General features: G+C 37.9%; 1 protein-coding gene across 3 annotated transcripts in view; it reads right to left on the reverse strand.

Annotated features, from left to right (window-relative positions):
- slc9a9.L (solute carrier family 9, subfamily A (NHE9, cation proton antiporter 9), member 9 L homeolog) overlaps positions 1-27,655 on the reverse strand; it is a 344,517-nt gene that overhangs the window by 67,855 nt on the left and 249,007 nt on the right. For all 3 annotated transcript variants that reach the window (XM_018263826.2, XM_018263827.2, XM_041563391.1), the window contains 2 exons: positions 23,626-23,674; positions 10,717-10,796 (listed from right to left, as the gene is read on the reverse strand). In XM_018263826.2, the coding sequence (XP_018119315.1) occupies positions 10,717-10,796; positions 23,626-23,674 (129 nt within the window). The remainder of the gene's footprint in view (positions 1-10,716; positions 10,797-23,625; positions 23,675-27,655) is intronic.

The following is a 27,655-nucleotide window of genomic DNA, read 5'->3' on the forward strand; positions in this document are numbered from 1 at the left end:
AAAGGCAAAAAGGCTCATTTATAAGGATGGGCGAATTTTTTTGCCTTGTTTCTCTGCGGAAATGACGCCCATAGACTTGTATGGCGTTGTGCGTCAAAAAAAAAAAAGACACACGACAAAAAATGTTTTTGGCGAAACGAAACTGGTCAAATTCGCCCATCCCTGCTCATTGATGAAGCAGGACAAATACAGTAATTTCTTGGGGTACGCATTGGACCCAAGAAAGGCACCACGAGGGAGTCTGGAGAAAGCTGGCAGAACCACCCTCAGGGACCCCACACAAACATTTTGGGACTGAATGCGTATTACCCAAGAGGGTAAATGTGAGTGTATTTTTTATCTGATTTTAATTATATTTGAATGAAAACGGTATTACACTATCCTCGGTTCCTATTTCTGGTCCGGAGTTTGGCAGGAGCGGTGACCTGGAGTAGGAATCAGAAAGGGATTTTCTTTATATACATAACGCCACAGCAGTGGTTTGTAAGTAGTCAATTTACACAGAGTGTGGAGGCACTTTACTCTTCGATTGCACCTTTGCTGTATATGAAGAACACCTTATCTCCTTGTACTCACCTTGACTTATTTCTCTTCTGTTAACTAATAGCTGCCCAAGGAAAAGGGGAGCACATTTATAAATAATTTTTCACACACACAGGGTGATATCCCCTCTAAATGAACGTATTACGCTATGCTTGTTTCTAATTTCTGTTGCCACAGGCGCTGATCTCCTTATATATATTCCCTAGGGAATACATATATATTTGTTCTGGACTTTTTCTTACAGCTGAGAGACTGTGAAGGGATCGGCAAGAAATACCCAAGAGACTGACATTTTTTACCAAATTGCATATGTAAGCAATATATGTTTTACAGTAATAACCAAGCAGCAAGTAGTTTTAAACAGTCAACAGTCAAGTTTTAAATAAATGCAACGGTGTAACGGTGGACAAATTAACTCATTCAGTTAGATCTTAATTTAAAAAGAACATTCCAATATGGTTCTAAGGTTCCCAAAGGGAAAACATTTGAGTAATACACACACACCTACATTTAAAGGAGAAGGAAAGCTACAGAGGCATTTTATTGCCTATAGATTAGCTGCAATAGTGCAAGCTAGAATGCTATATTTATTCTGTAGAATGTTTTACCATACCTGAGTAAAAAGCTCTAGAAACTCTCTGTTTGTTTAGAATAGGAGCTGCAGTATTAATGTGGTATGACATCACTTCCTGCCTGAGTCTCTCCCTGCTCTGGGCTCAGATTACAGTTGAGAAGGGAGGGGGGGGGAGGAGCAAACTGAGCATGCTCTTGCCCAGGGCAATGAGGTTTAAGCTGAAGACAGGAAGTCTGATACAGAAGCCCATGAGTACACAATAGAAGGAAAGAAATGCAGTGTTTCTTTTGACAGGGGACTCAGAGCAGCATTACTTTGGGGGTTTACTGGTATATTTAGATGGACCTTTCTGATAAGGCTTACTTAGTTTTAACCTTTCCTTCTCCTTTAAGGAGCAACATTTGTGTAATGTCAAAAACATATATAAATGTTGAAAAATGGTTTCCCTTGGAATCAAATCAGTCTCAAAGTTGGTTATTTCCTTTAAAGGTATTGGCAAGAATGTTCTATTCACAGAGAGGAAGCATCTACTTCCCAAAGTTAAAAGGTGATTAAGCAATATGACATACACGGAATGACAGAAACAAGCCAGATAAAAACAGGTTGTGTACTGTAGTGACAGAAGTATTTATAAGGCTAGAAGATACCACTGCCATTTCTGTAAACTTTTCATCTAGGCTTATTAGCCGGTAACACAGTGGGAACCTAGAAGAGGTTGTCTATCAGATGCTTAAAACATAGCTGAAAGAAATGAGAATGTAAAATTCATTGTAAGCTATCCATGATGTCATTTTTCTTTCCGATATTTTGGCTCGGTATGTACTATTGTATGTATTCACCCTAAAATACCACTGTGTAGTGAAGAACTGACATTTAGCTGTCCTGAGAAGTTCACCTGGAAGTGCCCAGAAGTGGTTTATTTATGATTAATGTTTTCTATGGTACAGGTATGGGATCCATTATCCAGAAACCCATTACCCAGAAAGCTCAGAATTAAGGAAAGGTCGTCTCCCATAGACTCCATTATAATCAAATAATCCAAATTTTTTAAAATGATTTACTTTTTCTCTGCAATAATAAAACAGTACCTTGTACTTGATCCCAACTAAGATATAATTAATCCTTATTAATTAAACCCAGGTTATTGGGTTTATTTAATGTTTACATGATTTTATAGTAGACGTAAGGTATGAAGATCCAAATTACAGAAAACCCCATTCTGGATAACAGGTCCCATACCTATATTCAGAAAACAGAAAAAGCACAATGTACTATATAATGGCACAAGATTTGTCCATTGAGGAAGTCAGGATGTTTTCAGTCTCATTTGCCATCCTCTGGAATAAAGGGGAAGTATAGCTCCTTCTTCAACATAAGTGCAAAGATCTGTGCTGTACATAATTTTTGTCTATTGTTTTAATCATGAAACATTTCTAGTTTTGCAGGCAAACTGAAGCTACTAGATGTTTGCCCTTGCAATGTGGATAATTATATAATTGGTGTATAATGGGCTCCTGCTTATCTGTGAATCAGGAATCTAATTTTATACCTTGGAAGGACTGAACATGGAATAGCTTCCGGTTCCTTGTTTGTCCCATTTAGCTGAAGAAATAACACCAAAGCAATAGGCAAAAAAAGTTTGCTAAAGGAGACATAATTGAAATCCCCTAATCTTGTAGGCAATAATAATATATAGTATGATGCTGGTTTCACTTTGGGCTAAACATGATCAGTAACTTTAGAAATTAGTAATTACCCCTTTATTGGAGCTGCCTATAGATCTGCTGTGGTTCCTGTCTCTGTTTTAAATGAGGGATAGAGCGAATCCTAATTGCCACTCCCAGAAGCACAGTAAGAGGAAAATCTCAGCCCTGCAGTCACACATGCAAGACAGACTTCAGTTTCCTATAAGGTCAGCCTAGCTGCTGACTGGTTTCTATCCTACTGTGCAGTGTACTGAATGCCGCTTGTTCTCCCCTGTGCAGCCTGGGAAAGGAGGCCTCAGGAAGTGAAACTGCTGGGCAGGACTATTAGGGGTTGTTGCAGAAATATTCAATAAATCAGCCGGACTACTTTTCTCAGCACATTCATTCTACATATAGAAGAAGTGTAATGCAATGGCACATTCTTGTTTTAATTAAAATATGTCTCCTTAAAGCATAAGCCCTAATTATTGAATTTAAGATGAACTGAAGGGATCAGCAACCAGTGACCCCCAAAAAGTAAAGAGTTTTATATGATTTTAAATATAATATACTGTTACCTTGCACTTGTAGAAACTCTTCTATAGTTTATATAAATAAGTGGCCAAGTAATTATGGGTGCAGCAATTAAAGCTGAATAGGGCAAAAAAGACACAAGTTTATATATGAATAGGGATGGGCGAATTTGACAAGTTTCGTTTCACCAAAAAAGTGCTGTCTGAGTAATGTTGCCTACGCCCATTAAAGTTTTTGACGTGCAGCGAAATTTTTTTGACGCACGTCTTTTTTTTTTACGCATGCCGCCATACAAGTCAATGGGCATCATTCCCGCGGCGAAACAAGGTGAAAAAATTCATCCATCCCTATGAACTAACAGATATGCTGTACTGAATGCAATGGGGTTTAGTTATTGCATGGAAAATAAACAGAGTTGAAATATCATTTATGGCTGCTATAGGACTATTATAATTGAAGCCTCTCTCATATAATATATTTTGACATTTTGATGTTATTGGTCCTTTAAAGGAATTGTTCAGTGTAAAAATAAAAACTGGGTAAATAGATAGGCTGTGCAAAATAAAAAAAGTTTCTAATATAGTTAGTTAGCCAAAAATGTAATGTATAAAGGCTGGAGTGATTTGATGTATAACTTGTCAGTCAGAACACTACTTCCTGCTTTTCAGCTCTCTTGGTTTACACTGACTGGTTGCCCTGGTTACCAGGCAGTAGCCAATCAGAGACTTGAGGGTGGGCCACATGGGTCATATCTGTTGCTTTTGAATCTTAGCTGAATGCTGAGGATAAATTACAAACTCACTGAACAGAAATGTTCCATGTGGCCCTCCTTCAAGTCGCTGACTAACTCAGAGTTATAGAGCTGAAAAGCAGGAAGTTGGATTATGGCTGTTTTATTAGACATCAAATCACTCCAGCCTTTATATATTACATTTTTGGCTAACTAACTATATTAGAAACATTTTTTATTTTACACAGCCTATCTATTTACACAGTTTTTATTTTCACACTGAACTATTCCTTTAAAGTGGAAAGTACATTACCATGTAACTGGTTTTGATTGTGACTTTTATTTAAAAAAAAAAAGTTCTCTGTAGTTTTGGGCTGCATTTTTAATTTTACTTTGGGAGCCAAACTGTTAGGAATCATTTCCTGAGAACACATTACCCTCTAACTTCAACATGGGATGAAAGTTCCACTTTAATTAGTAAATAGGTTGTCACTGACCTGAAACATGACTCATTTCCGAGAGTAATGGAATAGCCCTGAAATGTCCTGCTGGGAACAAACCACTTGTGTAAGTCTGCTCAGGTTGGATTAGTTTTGAACGCTCAGGAATGAGATGATTGTATGAATAAATGCTGAAGACAGAAGTGATGAAATGGAACATTTGTTGGTGTGTATTAATAAGTAATTGTTAAAAAAAATGCATAAGGTTACAAAACCCCATTTTGTTGCACTGACGTGACATTTATTTCAGGTAAAGCAAGCTTAAGGGATATCAGGGAGAAGGAAGAATCATCTGTTAGCACAGTTCTATTACAGGAAAGGATAAGTATAATCTTTGCAAGCTACAGCTAAGCATCTGTAATTGAAATATCTGAGGTCGTGGTACTTTGAATTGCTGATAGCTATAAACTTCCAAGAGAATTCATCAAGAAGTAATGATCCTCATGTAACAAAAAAAAAAGATTAATATTCTAAGATGAGAGAACAGATACTGAGATTATTGCCTAGGGAAGACTGACATCCAGTAAAGTGGCTTTCTTTCTCAACTCAGTGTTGAACTTTCTGCCTAGAAAGTTTCCATTATGGAGAGTTACAAAGTGTTTTAGTTGCACAAATGCACGCCACCAATTTAGTATACAAACAAGTAACCAAAAGCCACAATAAGGAATTATAAAATGGTGGTTTGTCTTTGCGCAGGAATGTGTCAATACAGTGAGACAGTAGAACGGAAGTTTTAGTCCAACAAAAAGTTTTGAGCTGCTCTAAATTACAGAATTGCGAGTTAGTCTATATTATTGTTCTCGATTCCCTGCCACAAATAAATGTCGCCGGCATCGGAAAAAACAGACGCTGGCATCAAAAATGGCCTCTGGAATCAAAAACAGACGCTGGCGTCAAAAACGGCCTCCGGAGTCCAAAAAATGGACACCAGCGTCAAAAACGAGACGCCGTCGCCGTTTCGCGAATTTTCCGCCGTTTCGCAGGAAATTTACTAATTTTTCGGAGAAGCGAAACGGCGCAAATTCGCCCATCACTATGTCTAATAAAAATAGACCCTAGAGTGTGTGTGCGTGTATTGTGAATGTGATATGGAAAGCAGACTGTAAGCTCCACTGGAGCAGGGAATAAATCATAACCTATTTTATAACCTTAAATATTAGCCCTTAATGAATTGTTATGCATGACTAAAATTATACACACTATATACCACCCATGTTTCCCAGTTGAAAATTAGGACATTTTGGGCATCCTGGTTACCAGCTCTCACCACACATTTTTATGCACAGCCATTGGGAAGATCTGCTGTAAACCCAGCCTACTTATCAAGATCATGAATTGGAACTGGAAGTAACAACAGTTGGGCAATACGCAATATAATTTAAACAATTAAAAGGCTAACTCCTGTGCCTATGGCAATCTGAACAGTAATTGGCTGGCTCTTGGCTGTTCCAGTCTAAACAGTAATTTGGATAGCTGCTGTAATTTGGATAGCTGAGAATCTAGCTCCTGTCTACTTAGTTTGTAATTTGGGATCCTGTAATAAAAATGATTTCCTGTGTATATGCTGATGTTTACAGTAATCCGAGGCTTGCTTGTTACACCTGTTCTCTCTATATTTATGTGACAGGTCTTCCAAGAGAAACTACTGATATATTACAGAACAGTATACAACAGATGGGTCAGTACCTGGAATTTACATATTGATCAGTATGCTACTATGTATCTGGGCAAAGTAGAGACACGTCTCAGCACACACACACACACACACACAGACAAGCAGTTGGTGCAGCTGAAATTAGGAAGTGTAGGTTCTACTTCACAAGGAACATCTATTCTGTTTAAAACAGCAGCAAACACAGATTACAGAAGGATATATCTGGCTGTAAAATAATTCTGATCTCTCTTTGGCTAAGACATAATTAAAAATTGTATAAAGGCCCCGATTTGTGGCAAGGCCACAAAGGCCTGGGCCTAGGGCTGCAGAATTTCACGGGCGGCATGCATGTCATGCGCTGGAGACACAAGTCTCAGTGTAGCTCCGGACGCGTGCCGATGTGCGCATGCGTGTATACCTGCACAAACTGGAAGGGGTGGTGGACCCGGATGGCGAAATGAAGGGGACACAGACAGCAACAGGGAGGTAGGCTCGGAAGGGGACAGGGAGGGGGATGAGGACCAGGAAGGGGAGGGGGCGACGACCAAGAGCCAGCCTAGGGGCCCCCAGTTTTTAAATCAGGCCCTGATTGTATATTGTAATTATGCCTCTGAAAAAAGTAACAACATAACTGGGCCAAACTATAGGCATTCTCATAATGTACTCCCTTTTGATGGCCACTATCCTATCCCTATTCTAACCATTTTCTCCAGCCACCCTTCCACTGTACTGAACCCGCATTATTCACATGCAACCTTGGGTGTACTGAGGATCAGGAAGGGTGGGTTTCCGATTTTATTTAATTGCCTTCATTCCTATACTAGACTGTTGAATACCAAGTCCTTGCAATCCACTCTTGTAGTGATGTGCGGGCTGACCAAATACCCACCGTTCAGGCAGGTTCCATCATCCATGGCGGGTGTGCGTCACACTGGAGTACTACAATACTGTAGTGGCTGTGTTTTCTGAGATATGGCTTTTTGTGACCTGCACCACTGATCTGCGGGTGCGGGTCCTACAATGTAAACATTTTGCGGGTTAGCATCAGGTTATGGTTTTGCAGGTTAGGGCTGGGTGCAGGTTGAGTTTTTCCTGACCCGCACATCACTACAAGTTTGGTACCTGAGGCACAAGGAGAATGATCTGAATGATGTAGGGTGCCTAATCTTGCAAGGAAAATAACTCGGGCACTGGTGAGCTAGAATCCACTGGCTGACACAAACACAACAAAAGAAATTCAATGGTAGTGTAGAGAGACTCCCTTATGAAAAAGATTGCTGAGCAGTGAATTGCAAAACAATTTTAGTTTAGATAAAAACAATTATTTATTGGATGTATGCCATATATTTACTACAGCTTAACTATTTTATTTCTCCTTTCATCCTGAGCACCAAACGACAAAATTCGTATTAAAAAATTAAGACAACTAGCCCCAATTCTCAGACTCATTTGGGGTTATCTAATAAAATGTGAAATGTTGCTTTAGTTCAGATCGCCTACAGCAATTTGCAGGTAGTATTTATTGGTCACCTGTTTAAAACAAACATTTCATTGGCTGGTATAGTTTACTGCACCTGAGCAAACGGTATATCTTTTATTACATATGGGGCTAAGTGAGGAAATTACTGCAGCTGTCTTCTTAGAGGTTACAGGAGATCCCACAGAGTTGGCCCTGGCATGGAGAATTCAATTTACAGACCTTTAGGCTGGCCACAAACCCAGTGCCATTAATGATTCCCAATAAACTGGTCAGCCAAGCCCTCTTCTGCCCTTTTATTGTTGTGATTTATAAGGCAATAGGAGTTGCTAAGCGGGATTGAAACCATTGTATCAAAGGTTGAGTTGTATTTTCCATGATAAAATTTTAAGTTTTTGAGTTTTTTCAGGTTAAAACCCCCCCGAATTTTTAGATTTATTATACCCTGAACCTGAAAATAGATTGAATCCAAAAATACACCATCTAAAACCTGTCAAGGTCAAGTCAGTTGGCAAAAGTCCCTTGAACCATTTAAAGATGTTTGTAGCCTTCATGATGTTTTGAGTTTTTTTGTGGCTTTCACTTGAAAACTTGATCAATTCGAGTTTTTTTTCCTCTGAAAACTTGATCAATTCGAGTTTTTTGGTTTTTCAACTCAAACTTACTGATTCGAGTTTTTTTTAGAATCCATTCGAGTTGTGAGTTCATTGGAGGTTTAAAAAAAGCTCACATAGCTCTACAACTCAACCTTTGATAAACAACTCCCTTAATGTTTTCATTTGCAAATACATGCAGAAATTAAAAATAAAGGTATAGCGGCCCCTCAAGTCCAAAACACATGGTAGTTTTCACCTCAGTAGACCTGCTTGCTGTGAACAGTGTTGGCTCAACATCAACCTTTGCAGTTTGCAAAGCATAAACATCTATAATGGCTTCATAATGGTCATTGAATTTCAACCTATACAGAGCAAAATATTCAATTTAATCTGAAGAATAATGTTTGATTTCTATGCACCTTCTCAGTGAGGAGAGGTGCTGTTTATTCTCAGGTCTAACAATCACAGGAGACTGGAAAAACACATTTCTTTTGAATTGTATAGAGCACTGATGTGTGGGGTTAAGAAAAGGTAACCTGTGAGTCCCTGAGCAATGAATACGCTAGCCACAGAAATGTGACAGCCATGGATTTGTGTGTCAGAGTCTGAGCTTGTCAAGGCGGCGATGTGGAAGAACTGAATCCAGTGAGGGAGGAGGACGGGCTACACTGGAGAGAGAAGGGAAGCGATGGCAAATGGAAGGCATGTAGGTGGCTGGCTTGGTTTCTCCTATAATAAGATGATTATAAAAAACAAATGGTGACACACTTAAAGAGTGCTGCAGAAATAGCTATTTTTCTTACCCAGGTTATAATAAGAAATAGTGACGATGCAAAGTGTGTCACTTCGAGCCATCTGCGGAAAACGTCACTGTCTGTCACCTCAGTTTAGAACAAACCACTCACAGATGCAGACTAATATACATATGTTGTGTCATTCCCACACAGTGCTGAGACAGATCAGAATGTGTTTAGTCTTCTGACACCCACAGAAATAGTGCACACGCATGCACCTCTCTGGCTTGAATAGTTCTCATGCTCTAAACTGAACTTCAGCCCCAGTCTTGCTGGTAATTGTCAATCGGCATCATCAAAGATTTCTATTGATTTTTGTATTACTATTATGAATCCAATATCGAAGAAGCTGCGTCCAGAAATGCTAATTAGCAGGTTAACTTAAACAGTAATGTGACTCGAGGCAATTGAGCTGACCCACATCTGATTAGAGCAGTAATTGAGAACAAGCAGCTTGGCAAGGCCATGTGGAAAAGAGATACTATATGGAAAAGGGGTTCAGTGCCAAGATGATGTGTCAGCTGCCATGGCATGGTCCTATATAGCCTTGAGTAAGTTACTTCAAGTTGAAGTTCAAAAAGCGACTTTTACAGAGAACTAAATGGCCCAAAATCAAAATAAACATGAAGAAAGTTGTGCCATTTTTAAAATCAGGTGTTTTGGAGGAAAGAAAGGCTTTAAAAGTCTCTCTCTCTCTCTCTGGTTGTGGACAGGGGCCAGGATAACAGGGTGTATAGAGGTAGGGACACAGAATGGTGAGTGTGTTATATGAAATCTTAGTATCACAACCCTAGGTTATGAGGTGAGGATCAGGGACGATTTAAACTAGCCCTTAAATGTCAGGCTTGGGAGTTTATAGAGAGCAGGGGAAAATGTTCTCAGGTTTTTTATGGACAAAACTGAGAATGGGACACAGGCTAGTTGTCTGCAAGTCATTTTATAAGTGTAATTCTCTGGGCTTTTACATGTGCCCAGTGATCGTAATGAGCCCTAAAGGCCTATAAACTTACACAATCTGTAAAGTCTTCGCATTTCTTTTGAAAAGGATTTCCCATATTATTTTTATTAGCGCTTTACAAGATATTAGTTTAGTGACCATTCCAGAATTCTGTAGAACAGTTCTACATACCTGTTATCGATTCCAAGGGGAAATGCAAAGACTATTTCAATATATATCTAAATACCCAAAAACAGCAACAAAATGGGACTTATGTCTCATTTCTCCTAGAAAAACATTTTTAGAGGAGTTCATGGAAAAATATCTTCCTAGATTTTCGTTCCTGACTATTTCTGCTCGCTTGCAGCCCTGGACACCATATATCGTCTAATTAACTTAACCGCTGTACAACTACTGGATGGTTTGGAAAAAAAATAGTTGATTTCAGACTAAATTAATGAATCCTACAAAGACATTCAAGATAATGCAGAAAAGGTAAAAATACTCCAAATGAGTCCTTGTAGAGATCTAGAAACTAAAGGTAACCTTTGTATTTTTTTGTTGTTGCTGCTGAAGACAATAAAATATCAGTGAGATTGTATGACAAGAATACAAAATGTCCTACCATTTTTGCAGTTGGGATATATGAATTAATATGATAATTAGCAAGTATACGTTTAAAGAAAGGATACTTGTGATCAAAACCATACCACATCCTGAAGAGCCAAGCACTTTCTGCCTTGGTTGAGCTTCCATTTTGATTTTCTGTACTCTAGAGGGAAAACAAAACCAGACATTAAGCACACTTCTGCTAATTATATCTAAAAAAGAAAATATAACCAATAAAGGTTTTATATGGGAAATTGTATAGCAATAAATTCCTGTTTACTGATATAATTTTCCCATAAAGATGTGGTTCACTTTTTAGTTACATTTTAGTATGTTATAGAATGGTCGATTCTAAGGAACCGTTCAATTGGCCTTCATAAATTTTTTTATAGTTTTTTTTAATGATAAGCCTTTTTCTTCTGACTCTTTCCAGCTATCAAATGGGGAGTCACTGACTCCATCTTAAAAAAACAAATGTTCTGTAAAGCCTACATATGTATTGTTATTGCTAGTTTTTTTTTTACTTATCTTTCTATTCAATCCCTCTCCTATTCATATTCCAGTCTCTCATTCAAATGAATACATGGTTGCTAGATCTAATTTGGATCCTAGCAACCAGATTGTTGAAATTGCTCACTGGAGAGCTGCTGAATAAAAATCTAAATAACTTAAAAACCACAAATAATAAGAAATGAAAACCAGTTGCAAATTGTCTCTACATCATACTAAAAGTTAATTCAAAGGTGAGCAATCTCTTTGAAAGACAAGGAAAGGCAAATTCCTCCTTAGGGAATTAAATCAATACCTGTTTCTTTTAAGAAACACATTTATCAATCTGGAGAAAAAGTCATTGAGTTGTGACTGGGAAAGGTTATAAAAATGTTGGTGTTCTTTTATGATTTTCCCCATCTAGAGGGCTCGCTGTACCAGTTATGTTGCCGTAACCCACTTGGAACCAGAAACGTAATGGCATTACTTTTCTCCCAACTAATAGAGGCTGCCTTTCCTATCTCTAATAAATACATGACAGCATTGGAGACAGACTTAGGAGCCCCTATTTCATTTGTGACCTGGACCAAAAAACTTTCTTAATGTAGGGGTCAAGGAAACGACATACAAAGTGTTGTTTAGTTGGTACCATACACCCAACCGCAAACATGCCATTAACTCAAACTTCCCATCTACTTGCTTTAAAGGATGCATGACTGGGAAAGATTATCTTTATGCCTGGTGGCATTGCCCCATTGTATCAGTGTCATGGACCGAAGTGTACAAAATGGCTTCTCAGATAATAGGGGTAACTATTGAACAAACCATGGCGTCAGCACTGCTGTCCCTGCCATACCCTAAACTTGCTCCACATACACGCAAACTTGTATCCCAAAACTTGTATTTCCTAAGAGGAGGGTAAAATCCAAGTGACTGAATTCACTGGATGGTGCCTAACATCTCAGCTACTTATCTTCTAGGGCCTCAACATCTGTATTTAGTGTCCAACAATATCTAACCCTCTTCATATAAAATAATTCATTTAAGTTGCATGAAACCCTACCGGGCTTTCACAAGATACCATTGAATGAAACCATGCTTCCAATGTACACTTGAGCCACATACACTGTGAGTCTTGCTATGGCTGTCAGAGTCAAGAAATGTTGCATCAGTTGGTTTGCATGGTGTGCATGGATGTTATTAGTGCTGATTATGCACTATCGATCAAGGTAAGTGAAAAATCATTAGGTGGAACGCTAAAGTGTTGAGAAGTTCTAATGTTTCAATGCACATTAATCATTCTCAACAAAAAAATAGAGAAGATTGCTGGAATTTCGAAGTAACAATAACTCACCCTTTCCCAAGAATCATTAAAGAATAACAAGCTAAAACTTCCCTGTTGCTACATGTTAAACCTCACATGTGCAACTTATCTCTCTCTTAAATGGCTGATTTTGTTCTAATATTTATAATAAAAAATGAAGTTTTAGCCATACTGACAATAACTGCATTATTGATTAGTGGGAAGGTATGTGCTATAGTTCAAAAGAGAACGATTTCTAAAGATGCTGTTCTGTTGAAGCTCCAAGGCAGGGGCATAACTATAGAGGAAGCAGACCTTGAAGCTGCAGGGGGTCCAGGAGGTATAGGGGGGCCTAATGATGCCCTAATTAATGAGCAATTTCAACATATATTGGTAAAACAGGACAACCTCTGGATATGTTTGGGGCCCTAAAATTAATTTGCTGTGGGGCCCAGTAACATCTAGTTACACCACTGCTCCGAGACATGCCTAAATTGCATTTGCAATCCCACCAACCAATACAGATAGCTTGGTGCCTCAAAACACACTCTAACAAACATGGTTACTCCTTTCTTCATCACACTTACTGAAATAAAGCATTTCTAACCACCACATTCTTCACCCTCATTCTGTATTAGGCTTAAGGTGGGGGAGTGAAGGCAGTTGCATACCATTGTGATAGTGGTGCATATACAAGTAGTATGATAAAAGAGAGAGTGGTACTTCAGTATGCTTAAGATCCCCGCACTAATGTCTACATTAAGAACTCAAGTCAAAAGCCATGGGATTTGCAACATAAGAGGGCTTGACTTGGTGCATCAGGGGGTATGGACAAAAATGGAAAATTTAGGAATGTAATATCATTCTTCACAGGAATACCATTAGAAAAATATATTATTAGGCACATTGTAAGGCATGTGAAGTTCATAACCTAGTGCCTTGAATGTGTTAGGTAATTCATTGTTATTGATGGGCCACTTGTCCCGTTTTGGTTCGCCAAAAAATTCGCAAATTTCCTGCGAAATTTACGAAACGGCGAAAAATTCCCAAAGTGTTAATTATGTCGCCCGCGTCAATTTTGATGCTCACGTCAATTTTGATGCTGGCTTTAAAGTCAATGGGCATCTGAATAATGTTGGTGTGCGCCGGTTTTGAGTGACTTTTCTGACACACATCCAAAATTTTTTGAGTTTTGGCGGCAGTTTTACATATTTATTTGCCAGCACCGAAACACGGAAATCTGCCACAAATTTGCGCCTGGCGAATTTATTCGCCCATCACTATTCATTGTACGATAGGTGAGTAGTGAAACAATGGGTAAATTCTGCCACTTGCAAGAACAGTAAATCTGCTTTAATGGTTGACCGCTAAATAATCATTAGCACACCTAATACTGTGCAAGTACAATACTTATAGGTGGTAATTAAATGTTGTACTTGGCCTTGCCAGAAATGTGGTAACATTGCTCAGATGAATGGACAAACTTCCTGTAAACTGTTGTTTTGGGTCAGGATCCGGAGTTTTAGTAATTAATAACAGCAGAACAATACAGCTACACATTCAAATGCCAAGATACAAAGGACAGCTCCTATAGCAGTATTAACATTACAGTCCCTACAGATGAAGGTGTGTTATGTTAAAACAAACTTATCTGTGAGGGCTTTTGGTTGCCTTGCAATGCAAGACCTTAGCAAAAGTGAGGTAAATAAACTTCCTATGGAGCTCACCTGGACTAGCCATGCACTGGTCAAATTCCAAGCAAGCCTTCTGCATGGATAGAAGGCATCACATGGCCATGCTACTGGATCACAGAAATCCATGGTGACTAATCTGCTAGGCTGAGTTTTGAGTCTCTATTTTGCAACATTGGGCAATGATATTTTAAGACCTAGTTTCGTTGAAACTTCAATATGAAAGAGACAAGATCAAGTCTGTTGTGGTGTCTATCACCACCAAGCCAGCCAGCTAAGAAATAGTGTTGGGGTCCCTCAGGCCCATCAAATTCATTTCAAGTAGCTCACCATGTTAACTGTAAACAATGATTAGACATTCAACACTGAACAATGAATAGGGCTTGTGCTAAATATACTTTTTGTCTTATACTTATTGTTTTTTTTTTTTGAAAATGACACCTAGTAACAAATCAGAAGCCCTCTGTATGAATAATCCCCTCCCTTCCCCCAGTTACCAGTTATACATTATATAGAGGTGTTTCAGTGGACTGCTCATTGGATCCAGGATGTAGAATGTGACTTTAGTTTGATTTAAGGACTCCTCTACAGGGAAACACCCTCCACTCACAGCCAGGGTCGGACTGGGGTGGCCGGGGCCCATCGGGGATGTTTCCTCAGGGCCCCCCCACCGAGTGTGTGCACATGCACACTGTGTTTTTGCCGTGACTAACTGGTTGCTGAAGGAAGAGAAAAGAGGCACAGGGTGTAGCTCTGGGCCCACAGGAGAAGGGGGTTTTCCCGGTGTCCTGCCGGCCCAGTCCGACCCTGCCCACAGCACATGATCATGTTTGGGCCATGTTTATAAAATACCAGCATGTTTTTATTTCCTTTCCTCAAATCAAAAAGCATCAAGTGGACAAAATTAAACCAAATACCCATGAGGTGGTCTTCCCAATGCTGCCCCCACAAACCCCATAATATTATATTTTTGCAGTCCTACAGAAGTGAGGAAGGGCCACTTAGTTGCCACAGGGCACTCTCTGAACTAGAAGAGCAGAATTTCCTTTTTAATGGACAAGGACATTTATTAATACATCTCAGCTTCCTCAGAAAGAGTTCTCAACAAGAGTTCGACAATTAATTCGAACCTAAAGTGCAGATGGATTTTGTCCTTAGTGTGAGTAAGAAGATCATACTTTTATATTACTATCCCTGGTAACCTGTAGGGCAATGCCACCCAAGGCAAGGTCCTCACCTTTACAAAAGTGCCCAAGTAGCATTGAGCACTATCACCCAATCAAATCCTTACACCCTGATGCAAATTGCATGCCAGAATAAATTATTTGGACAATTCCAGGCCATTCATCAACTAATATTTAATAAATACTTAAAAGACAGTTAATATGCACCATGTCCTTATAGGTTACTGTATGCACCTGATTCATATTGTACCAATGGATAAGTTATCTCCAGTGAGAATTAATCCAGATGTTAACTTTTTGATGTATTCCTGTCTTTATTTTTGTTTCATTTCCTGATGTACACCTCTCATTGCTTCTTCCTTTTCTTTCTTTTCTAATGGGTACAATGAACCTATCCTCTCCTGCTGTAATGGGGAGCTCCCAGACAAGCAGAATAATTTTCTTTGCTGACTGTGAGTCAGCAATTTGTTTTTTTTAAAGAAAGTGGCCCTTCATTTCTGGAAATAAGTTTCACATTGAAAATGTGAAAATGGGATAATGATGTTATTTTCGTGCTTGTATCAAGCAATTATCAAGTTCAGCACATTAAAACAATAGCATTACTCTCCTGGTATGATTATTTGCAACGAAAATGTGCGATTTGTAGATTCATATGGTAACGACTTTCCATTTAGTTAAGACCAATTAAAAATACACTTGAAATAACGCTTTCTCTATAAAATAACCACAAACTGTCAGGTCTGAAGTAAAAAGCTTGCAATTATCATAGCTCCTTTTGCACAACTTTATCTAAATAGTGTAACCAAACGGACTATTGAATTCCTGTAGCCTGTCACTGACTTACAATTACCTCTGTTAGAGATTTTAACAAATGAAAGAATATCGTATTGCACATTCAATCAACCTTTATCACTGTCCTGGCAGTTTTGTATAGAGTTAAAAGAGCACTGGAAAATATATAACAAAGCAACTCAATACATTATCTCCCATGTTCTTTGTTTATAACACACACCATCAGAAAAAATAAACTTTCCTCCCTGCAGGTTCCGATTGCCCCTTATTATTGAGTGTGTATCAGCAGCCCTTAGAACTGAAGAATGGGAGTTGTTGGAGAATGCTGTGCCTCATGTTTAAGTGGTAAAGTAGCTAAAAGGCAATGCAGGCTTTAGATATGTTATTGTTCCAAAGCATGGAAATTAATTTCTACTGTCTTTTCCCAATAAAATACATTCTCACTTAGCATATCATACTGGTAGCTTTTGCACCCTTTGTCCCATTGTTCAAAAGTGACATAAATATAGACCACTGACAGCAAATGATCTCTGTAATTTATTTTCAGCCTAGTGGAGGTTCTAAAGAGAATTTAAAAATATTGTCAAAATTGGATTGAGAAACCAACTCTTCTAGTGAATTTTATATGTCAACAATTTATTTTTTCTTCGACAAAGTCAAGTGTTGAAGGATATCTGGTATTTTGCCTTTTAGGCAAGGCCCTTGGCTGCAAATATAGATGTGTCCCAAACCCAAGCCTCGGAGGCAAAGTAAGTAAAGTGACCCCTAAACCATCTTAGTTTAAAACAGTCAAGCAAAACCCAATTTATTTTGTTGAATTTGCAGAAGTGTGTGTGTATTGGGTTGAGCAGATAAAGACTTGTCTCCAAGACCTCCTTCCTGTTATAATGTTGAGTAAAGTTATGCATGTTTAAACACAAAGAAAACAGTAATTATAGGCAAGCTATTTTGGTACCACTTGCTACTGGAAAAATTGAACATTTAATACATTTTACAATTCTGTAGTCAAGGAATGTTTCAGCCTGTGAATGGTGTCAATGACCAACCCAACTGCATGAACTTTTTGATGTAATAATCTACACTATCTACATATAATCACACTGATTTATATAAAAATCACATGGACAGGAATCTGCTGCATGCCAACAGCTTTCATAACCTGAAGGTGGTAAAATACATGTCATGAGGCTACTTCCTTAGGGTCAGGTGAATTGCATCAGATGATCTGGAGGGTGGAAACAGTAGTTAAGCAGGTTAAATGTGCACCCTTTTTTAATTAAAAATGGTTCCTCTGTGACTTTAGAACGTCTCTCTTTTGTATCCCAGTATTGTGATATCAGAATTTGCAGTTTCAAGCTTCAATTAGTGTGTGCTCTCTAAATGACTATTTTTGCATTTTGGTTAAAGAGATTCCCTTTAATTAGAGAGTTAAAACAAAAGTTGATGATGTAAAGTATACAACAGCTACATTCTTTTTGAGGTGAAGTACACAACAGCTGCTATTTGTGAATACTTTCCCCAAATTGCTATGAACCTAACTTTAAAAGGCTCGAGGGGGTGGGATTCCTTAAATTCCCACAGTAAAATGTATTAGTCTCAGCACATAAGCCAATAACAGATGGGTGAAATGGTATGGGGGTGGTGGTTTATAGTTGGATTTATCGGTTATGTAAAGACTTCTGTATATACAGCAATGTGAGAAGTGCGTGGTGACATTGTGTTGCATATTAATATAGAATACCTTTTAAAAAATGCTAAACTTAACCAAATGTAGTTCATCTTTAAAAAAAACTTTAATTACTGACAAAACTACTTCTTTCAATGGTTTTAGCATACTTCATTCAAAGTTACTTATTCATATATAGATATACTTGGTATCTAATGAAAATAACATTTATTTTAGGTAAGGGAGTCTCAATACAAAGTCATATGATATAATTTACAGGAGAAGCTTCAGCAACAGTATCAGGCATGTAATATGATATGTAAATGACAAAGTCTAATTGCTTGGTGTTACACGGCCTAATAGCTGGATTTGGTTATTGAAAGGTAAATGTTATCTTCTTGTGTTAGTAATTAGTTTTCAGCGTCAAACCTCTGGGAAGGATGGCTGAATTCTTCCAGTGGATAAATATAAAATGATTTGCAATGGAAATGAGTTATATAGAGATGGCATTATTGTTTTCTACTTCAGGTTTCTCCTATTCAGGGTACTTGTGCCGAGATAAAATAAGGAATGAGAAGGAAAAGTCAAGGAAACTGGCATGTCTGTCTCATAGACTTGGCACTGTCACTGCTCCCCTCTAGGAAAAGCTATTCATCGTTGTTCTAAAAAGAGTGTGTTGCTATGGGTACTGGTGTAACAGAGAGAATTGAATTGATAGAAAATGCTTTTTGGAGTATGGTGAAGGTTTGTTCACAGGCATTTTATTTTTGCTAAATTTGCAATTAACCTTTGACTGTTTTTTTTTTCTTCCCCTTCTTTTCTTTTCTTTGATACTCCAAGCCCCATGTGAAGAAATTCCCTGCTAATATTGTTATGAAATGCATTTCACAAAGGGAAAAAGGGAGCGACGCAAGCATGCAAAAAGTCCCCAAAGATACAAAATAAATGGCTGTGATTGGCTATTTGGTAACCCATGCGTGGCCTGGCAGCCTAGTGGAGGTTCTTTTTGGCAGTACACCTGGTTTTTAAGCAACCTAAAAACTTGCCTCCAATCCTGGAATTCTACACCCAATCCATTTTTTTATCAAGCACATTGAGACATTTTATGCCTTAAAGAACAAGGGAAGTCTAAAATAGAATAATGCTAGAAATGTTGTATTTTGTATACTAAACATAAACATGAACTTACTGCACCACAAAGCCTAATCAAACAAATGATTTAGTCTTTCAAAGTTGGTCACAGGGGCTGTCATCTTGTAACTTTGTTAAACATCTTTACAAGACCAAGACTGTGCACATGCTTAGTGTGGTCTGGGCTGCTTAGGGATCATCATAAATTATCAAAACAGCACAAGTCAAATAATATCTGCCAGAAGCTGATACAGCAAGACTGATTAATAATCAGAATATGCAGACTGCACTGGGCTCTGTGTTGTCATGTAATCTAATGTGGATTTTATAGTTTTTGTTTTGTTTAATACAAACTTTCTCCAACTCTGCAGAACCAGTGGCTGCAGCAAAATAATTCTCCAAATAGAATCCCAGTTTATCTGTTTAAATCTGGATCCATGATCTTTGTCCCTGCTGCTAGCGTTGGAAACATTAAAGGAGATGTAAAGGCAAAAATAAAATCCAATACAAATCTCTACACAGTCGCCGACTGCTCTACAGGGAAACAAAGCTGCTGGAGTTCTGAAAGGCTGGGAAGTAAGGCGGGGGCTCCCCCTGCTGTTCATAACTATGATTGTTTCCCTGCACAGCAGTTAAGGACCTTCTGACAATTCCTATCCACAGCAGTAAATGAAGGGAGAATTTCACTGCATACAGTCAGGTTTCTTATAAAAAACGGTACACATTTTTGAATTTAAGTATATTGGAGATCGATTTCTTTTTCATTAAAGAAAGTAAAAACGGGATTTTATTTTTTGTCTTTACATGTCCTTTAAGCAACTGACAAAAATGCCTTACCCTTTAAACAAAACAGGAATTGTTTGTCCATATATTGCAATATATTTAAGCTGGCCAACTACATTCCTGGTCTGTCCAGTCCTACATTAAGAATTATATTGCTTCATTATACATCTTACACTGGGCCTACGTTTTACCTGCAACTTTCTTGCTGCTTTCAAGGTTAGAACTCCCAAATTAGTTGCCCTTTAATTGGCCACCACTGGGATCACTGGGATCATCCTGTAGCTGGATAGAGTGGGAGTGACATATTTATATATAACAAATTTGCTCAGTCAGTTGTTAATTTAAGAATGAGCAATTAACAAGTCCGTTTTTCAGGGTAACACTGACCTAATTAGATTGTCTCTGTGAAAATTAAAACTAGGTTAATTTGCTAATTACAATCTAATCTTTATAAGAGAACTTCATCTCTTCACTGGTCTCTGGATATAAAATTCATTAAGCCTATGTCAGCAGAGTAAGTTGACCTAACTTAATGAAGAACATTTGGCACAGCCTGAATAATATGCATACGCTGTTAGTGATGTCAACTGAACTTTAGTACAAACTGTGTCCCCATCACAAGACCAGTAAGGTTACCTCTGCAGCCTTGTCGTACCAACCTTCTCTACTAATATACGAATAATATATTAGTAGAGAAATCCCACTGAATTAAAAAATGGATGCAAATTTGTATAGAGACTGATGCCTTTCATAAAATATATTTGCACCCAAAAACACCCTTTCACTTCCTTGTAGTTGCACTGAGCACCAATGCATTTGCCAAGCCTCCTCTGATGAAATGCACAAGCTTGCCATTGGATGCCAGTGAACCCTGTAGTTACTACTACCCTGGGGGTATCAGTAAGTCCAGGCTTTCACAATAGCTGCAACAGGCATCTGCCAAGTGAATAACATGCTAATAGAGTTATTAATGCCCCACACAATTGCATGCTAAAAAAATAGTATCAAGGTCATGAAACACTAGAATTAAATGGGTTATCCATCTTTTATATGACGTAAAGAGAAATATTCTGAGATAATATGCAATTGGTTTTCATTTTCATAAATTGTAGTTTGACTTATTTAGCAGCTCTCCATTTCAGCAATCTGGTTGCTAGGGTCCAAATTACCCAAGCAACCATGAATTGATTTGAATAAGAGACTGGGATATGAATAGGAGAGGGTCTGAATATGAAGATGAGTAATAAAACGTAGCAATAACAATATATTTGTAGCCTTCCAGAGCATCTGTTTTTAGATCCCCATTTGAAAGCTGGAAAAAGTCAGAAGAAAATCATTCTAAAAGTATTATAAAAATAACGAAGACCAATTGAAAAGTTACTCATTCTATACTAAAAGTTATCTTAAAGGTGAATCATCCCTTTTATGCAGGAAGGCTATGGTTATGAATAAAGCAATACTCCTTATAATTCTAAATAATAACTAAATAAGGAGCTGTTGTTTAGTTTTACTTTGTTCTTCTGACCTCCTCTACACATCTAGAAAACAATTAAATAATGACACATGAAGCTTTTGGCAGCACATAGCAGTCAAAATTTTCTGCACCACCCATCACTGCTTCTCATAGTAATTTATGGGAAACATGAAGCCTGAAGCACATGCAGTGGTGATGGGCCGTCATCTGCTCAGGTGAAAAAACATTTTTTATGGGATCTATTATCTTGAATGTTCTATAGGGTTCTATGTTTCGCAAGGGACGAGAAAGCAGAGGAAGAGGAAAAGAAAAAGTCATGTTACCCATCTGACAACAGGAAGGTACCTACTGTACAACTTTGTCAGGTATAAATGAAAGCAGGTGAATGTAGTATCTGTATATCACATTTTGAATGTGAAGGTTTTATTAGGATAGAATCATACAGACACACACATCACACAAAAAGGGAAGGCATTAAAATCAGGTTGTGTTTTTCACACTTCATAGGTTATTATGTGCTCATTCACCCTGCTAGAAAATAAAATGCTAATCTAGTTTGAATTGATAGCCATTCGTAGGGTCCGAGAGAATGAACTTAACAACCGCATCCAACCTTTTATACATTTCATCTTTTTGTTTTTTTTCATTGTTGACTTTAGTTTTCAGCAAATAATTGTTGTTGTTGAATGCTCTTTTTGATAATTCTGGCATGACCAGGGCAAGTGGAATATACTGATACAGGTATGTGATTTGTCATCGAGAAACTCGTTATCCAGAAAGTTTTGAACGGAAAGGCCATCTCCCATAGACTCCATTTTATCCAAATAATTAAAATTTTTAAAAACAATTTCTTTTTTCTCTGTAATAATAAAACAGTACCTTGTACTTGATCCAAACTAAGATATAATTAATCCTTATTGGAAGGAAAGCCAGCCTATTGGGTTTATTTACTGCTTGCGTGATTTTCTAGTAGACGTATGGTATGAATATGTATCCAAATTATTATTATTAACATGTATTTTTTAGAGTGCCAACATATTGCACAGCGCTGATTATGGAAAGATACATTATCCTGAAAACCCTAGGTCTTGAGCATTCTGGATAACAGGTCCCGTACCTGTACCAATTTTCAATGCCAGACTGGACAGTTACAGAACAAAAAGTAAAACTATCCAAATTCAAATGAATACTAAAAAATGAAGACTGACTGCAAATTGTCTTAGGATGCAACTGCCCACAACGACTTCACACCCCTTTATATTCATAGTAAATATTAAAGAAGAGAAATAGAAAGAAATGAGGAGCTGTACTGCAAGCTGTACCTCACAGACAAGCTGAGATGGAGATAGTCCGGCATAGAGCTAGGCCTCTGCACAGTTATAACAAGGGGAAATTACAGGACACTGACAAAGAACCACAGGGTTAGAGGCTCCCCTTTCCAGTCTATACACAAAGGTGATGTTGTGGTCATCCATTGTGAGGGAAAGTAGTCCATAAGTAAGTTATCATTGTAATCTTCCTCTGCACACCGGACATATTTTTTTTAGCAGGTCGGACTGGCAAACCCAAGCAAAATCTCAATGCAGCTCTGCATAATAAAAACACCTTCATGCACCTGCCAGCAGACACATTTCAGGATTAGTACTGATAAAGGCCAAGTAAAAACTTAAAGCAGCTCAGCATAAAGAAAATACCAGGCCACTCAACCAGTACATTTCTTGAGTACTGTGGATAGAAGACGGTAGCAAAAAAATTAGCTCAGACAACCTTCTGTGCTTACTGCAAAGTATTAGGCTGTACGTAAGAAGGGAGTAGTCCATAAGGTCTTAGAAGTCTGGCCAGCAAAACTGATGCCAATCGTGCCTGGAGACGCTATTCTCAAGTCCCATTGCAGCTGAAATTCTGAAGCTGTGAAGCTGAAAAATCTACATCAAAGTGTTGTGTACATTCAGAAAATGCTAAGTACTATATTGTGCAGGCTTTAATGGATAATGTGCGAATAGAAAAAGCACACAAAAAGGTTTCTCATTCCAGTAACAGCTTGAAAACATCAATAGGCTTCCTGAAATCATTAAAAGAAACTTTGACATATCATCAAGTGTTTAAAAACAGCTCTGAAAAGGTTCTGCTGATATAAAAGTATATTTCGTATATCTACAACAATAGGAAGCCGGGTCGTGGTGATCACAAGATGAAATGGTTCTCCTGGTAATTAGCTTTTCAGCGCACTGAGCTTACTCATCTTCAGCAATTAATGAGACAATAAACTCAGGCCTGACACATTTCCAAATCGAAACACAGTTTTCAGTCTCTACGTTGCCGTTGTTTGCATTGACATTATGTGCGATTCCACCATATTAATGCTAATATAAGCACACTTCATCACCATACTTTAATACCAGGTGACATTTTAATATTCAGATTAGCTGCTAAGTGGTAAAACATTCAACATTATGTTTTTTTTTGTAACCAGACATACCTGATTTCCAGCAATTTCCTTTAAATCCTGATCTGGATCCACATCTACCCTGTTAAAGGACAAAACACATGTTTAGGAATCTTAAACTGCATCAGTTAGTAGTACTGTTCCAGAAGAATCCTGCATTGGAATCCATTTTTCAAAAGAAGAAGCAGATTTTTTAATATGTAATTTTGAAATATGACATGGGGCTAGACATATTGTCAGTTTCTCAGGCATTTTCAGTCATGTAACTTGTGCTCATGATAAACTTCAGTCACTCTTTACTGCTGCACTACAAGTTGGAGTGATATCACCCACTTCCCATCCCCCCCCCCCAGCAGCCCAACAACCCATCATCAGAACAATTGGAAGGTAACCAAATAACTGCGACACCTGCAATGTTAAAAATGCTCCCATGTATCACCTAGTGGTAGATATGAGAACAGCCAGTAATAAATAGTAGAAATCCAAGTCCGACTAACTTTGACTGTTAATTACAGGTATGGGGTCTATTGTCCAGACCTGGGCTTTCTGTATCTTTCTGTAATATGGGTCTCCATACTTTGTACTACAAAATCACGTAACCATTAAATAAAACCAATAAGATTTTTTAATTCTAATTATATGTTCGTTTGGATCAAGTACAAGGTACTGTTTAATTATTGCAAGAGAAAAAAATTAAAATGGCGTCTATGGGAGATGGCCTTCCCATAATTCAGAGCTTTATGGATAATGGGTTCTGGATAATGGATCCCATACCTGTACCTTCAAAATACTATCGTATCAGTGATCCAGCAGTGATCCAGCAAAAACACTTTCATTACACTAACATTTTATTGCATTGAATAGCTGGCAGGTGGGTGGTAGGATAATATATATAATGGGCAAAATTTTAAAAGGCTCCATCAAGCACCAATACAGGTATGGGATTAGTTATCTAGAAACCTGTTATCCAGAAAGCTCTGCATTACAGGAAGGCTGTCATTTTTGCTCTGTAATTACAATAACTAGGGTGAGGGTCAAATTAATCCTTATTGGAGTCCAAACAATATATTGGGTATACTTAATGTTTAAATGATTTTCTAGTGGGCATAAGGTATGATCCAAATTACAGAAAAATCTATTATCTGAAAAACCTCAGGTCCTGAGCATTTTGGATAACAGGTCCCATACCTGTAGTACTAAAGAGCCTTTAATGCAGACTGAACATAGTGGTCTTGTTTAACAGATTAGCTTCATATAAAATTGTTTTTTAAACACCTCTAATAATGAGACCCCTTTATTAACAGAGACATATAATGAAGTAATATTTGGAAAACATCAAAATATTCTAAGGTCATTTTATGTTTCAAATTTTTAAGACTGTATTATGATCCTTGATGTTATATAAATGTTGATGCATGATACTGGCCCTTTGTAAGCCTGAAAGAATGCTTATGTGTTGCATTTGTAATATATACAGCCGTAGTACATGATGTGAGTTGCGTTGAGTTGCTAAAGAGAATCACAGAAGGTATGACAGAGAAGGTGAGGAATCATTCTCCCAAGGGACTAACACTGCAAAGGACAGTGGGAGAGAGGCCGTCCCTTAGGATATTCTATGTATAGCCACAGCTGTCAGAGAAAATGAAGAAGGTCCAACAATCATTATGCTTGATAGATTTCAGTTGCAGTGTGCAATACTGTTAGGTTTTGTTTTATACTATCACAGCCCTGCCTGTCTCCAGGCATTCCTAGTGGCAAGGAAAGCCTTCTTAACAAACTTTTTGAAATAGTCAGAACTGATGCACCATAAAAAAAAAACTGCAATTGACCTCCACATTGAAGGGGATAGTTGTAACCCTGTCACCAGACAGACAGTTCACAGTGGCTAAAAACACACATACTGTACACTACATACAAATACACACACTGTCGTTTCTGGGCATCATTTGTAGTCATTCAGGCTGATTTACTCGCATAGCTTCAAAGAAAAGATTACATAATGCAGACGCTTGTTAAGAGACCCATGGGTTTTTTTTTAACAGGTATGGGATCTGTTATCTAGAAACCTGTTCAGAAATCCAGAAAGCTCCGAATTATGGAAAGGCCATCCCCATAGACTTCATTTTATCCAAATAATACAAATGATTTCTCTGTAATAATAAAACAGTGCCTTGTACTTGATCCATACTAAGATATAATTACTGATAATTACTATAAGGACTGAAGCCCAAAACGGCACTGCATAATCAAGATGATGCCTTACCAGGGACTTATTATGAGACAGGATTATGTTTTTATCCCTTGAATTAATGTCCTTTATTTGCTTTAGTAGCCACAGAATGACACTGCCTGGAATTATATAACTTTTTATCTACAAAAAACCCTAGATCCTTCTCGGTAAAGGAAACCCCCAACACACTGCCATTTATTGTATAATTTGCATTTATATTATTTCTGCCAAAGTGCATAACCTTGCATTTATCAACATTGAACCTCATTTTCCAGTTTGCTGCCCAGTTTTACAATTTAGACAAATCACTCTGTAAAATGGCAGCATCCTGCATGGAACCTATAGTTCTGCACAATTTAGTATCATCTGCAAAAATAGAAACAGTACTTTCAATGCCCACCTCCAGGTCATTAATAAACAAGTTGAAAAACAAAGGACCAAGTACAGAGCCCCGTGGGACTACACTAACAACACTGGTCCAATTAGAAAATGTTCCATTTACCACCACTCTTTGTAGTCTATCTTTTAGCCAGTTCTCTATCCAGGTACAAATACTACGTTCCAGGCCAATATTTCTTATTTTAACCAATAACTTTCTGTGTGGTGAGTCGAGGTCTCTGCTCACCTTCTCATAAAAAGAAATTAAGTTAGTCTGATAACAGACTAACCAGCCTATAGTTTTGAGGCTGAGAACGGGATCCATTTTTGAATGGCAGCACCACATTAGCAATTTGCCAGTCTCTCAGCACCATACCAGACCTTAATGAATCCTGAAAATTTTCCAGAGTTAAGCTTGTTTAGTACCCTAGGATGAATACCATCTGGTCCCAGACTTTTGTGCTAGTCTCTTTTGTGATTGAGCCATGCATCACTAGTTGTATTATTGGAATTGGAACTATTCCTCATTTGTGTAGACAAGGGGTCCCCAACCTTTTTTTTTTACCTAAGAGTCCCTTTCAAATATATAGGTAGCTGGAGAGCAACACAAGCATGAAAAAAGTTCCAGTTGCTGCGGACCATTGGTTGGGGATCACTGGTATCGACAGACACAAAACAACAGTTCAGATTCTCTGCTTTTTCTCTGTTCTCATCAACCAGCTGACCCCCCCCTCTGATATTAAGGTCCTATTCCTTCCTGCTTCATTGTTTTTACTATTTACATATTTAAAAAATATTGGATTCTTATTACTTCTTGCTGTAATACCCTTTTCCTTCTCAATATTAGCTTATTAAAATTATTACACTCTGACGGGAAACTTTTGAATCAAATACATGAACTATAAAACTAGTGTAAAAGATCGAAATGAAAATCTCATTGCATTGTGTGTTGGAAAGTGTCATGTTCATAGACACCATTTATATACATTTTCTGGTCTTGGCATCATCCATTGTTAATGTATTTTTCTGCGGGACAAAAAAATGTTATATACCTGTACATGTATATTTTCTTTTCACATCTATTGTGTATGCTATCATTTAGTCATTTTATAGGTCTCTCAAATGTCATCGTAGCATCCAGGCAGAATCAAAGGAAACCAATCAGTGCAGAAATGTTAATGCTTTTCCCAAACACGCTTTTGATAAATCAGCCACTTCTTTGTTTCTTATTACTCTTGTCCCTTGTGGGGATGTGAAATAAACCTCAGGAGGCATTTTCTTATACGCAAAGTACTATGAGAATGAGCTCAAGGCATTGCACAAAAAAATTGCACGACAGACATGTTTTAGGTTGAATGTAGCAGAGCAAGCAAAAACAATTTTAATGAATACAGAGCTTTTAATCTTTAGCTTGACATGAACTTCCCAACACCGTATTCATGATAAGCTCCTTGT

Source organism: Xenopus laevis, chromosome 5L (assembly GCF_017654675.1).
Source record: "Xenopus laevis strain J_2021 chromosome 5L, Xenopus_laevis_v10.1, whole genome shotgun sequence".
NCBI classification, from domain to species: Eukaryota; Metazoa; Chordata; class Amphibia; order Anura; family Pipidae; genus Xenopus; species Xenopus laevis.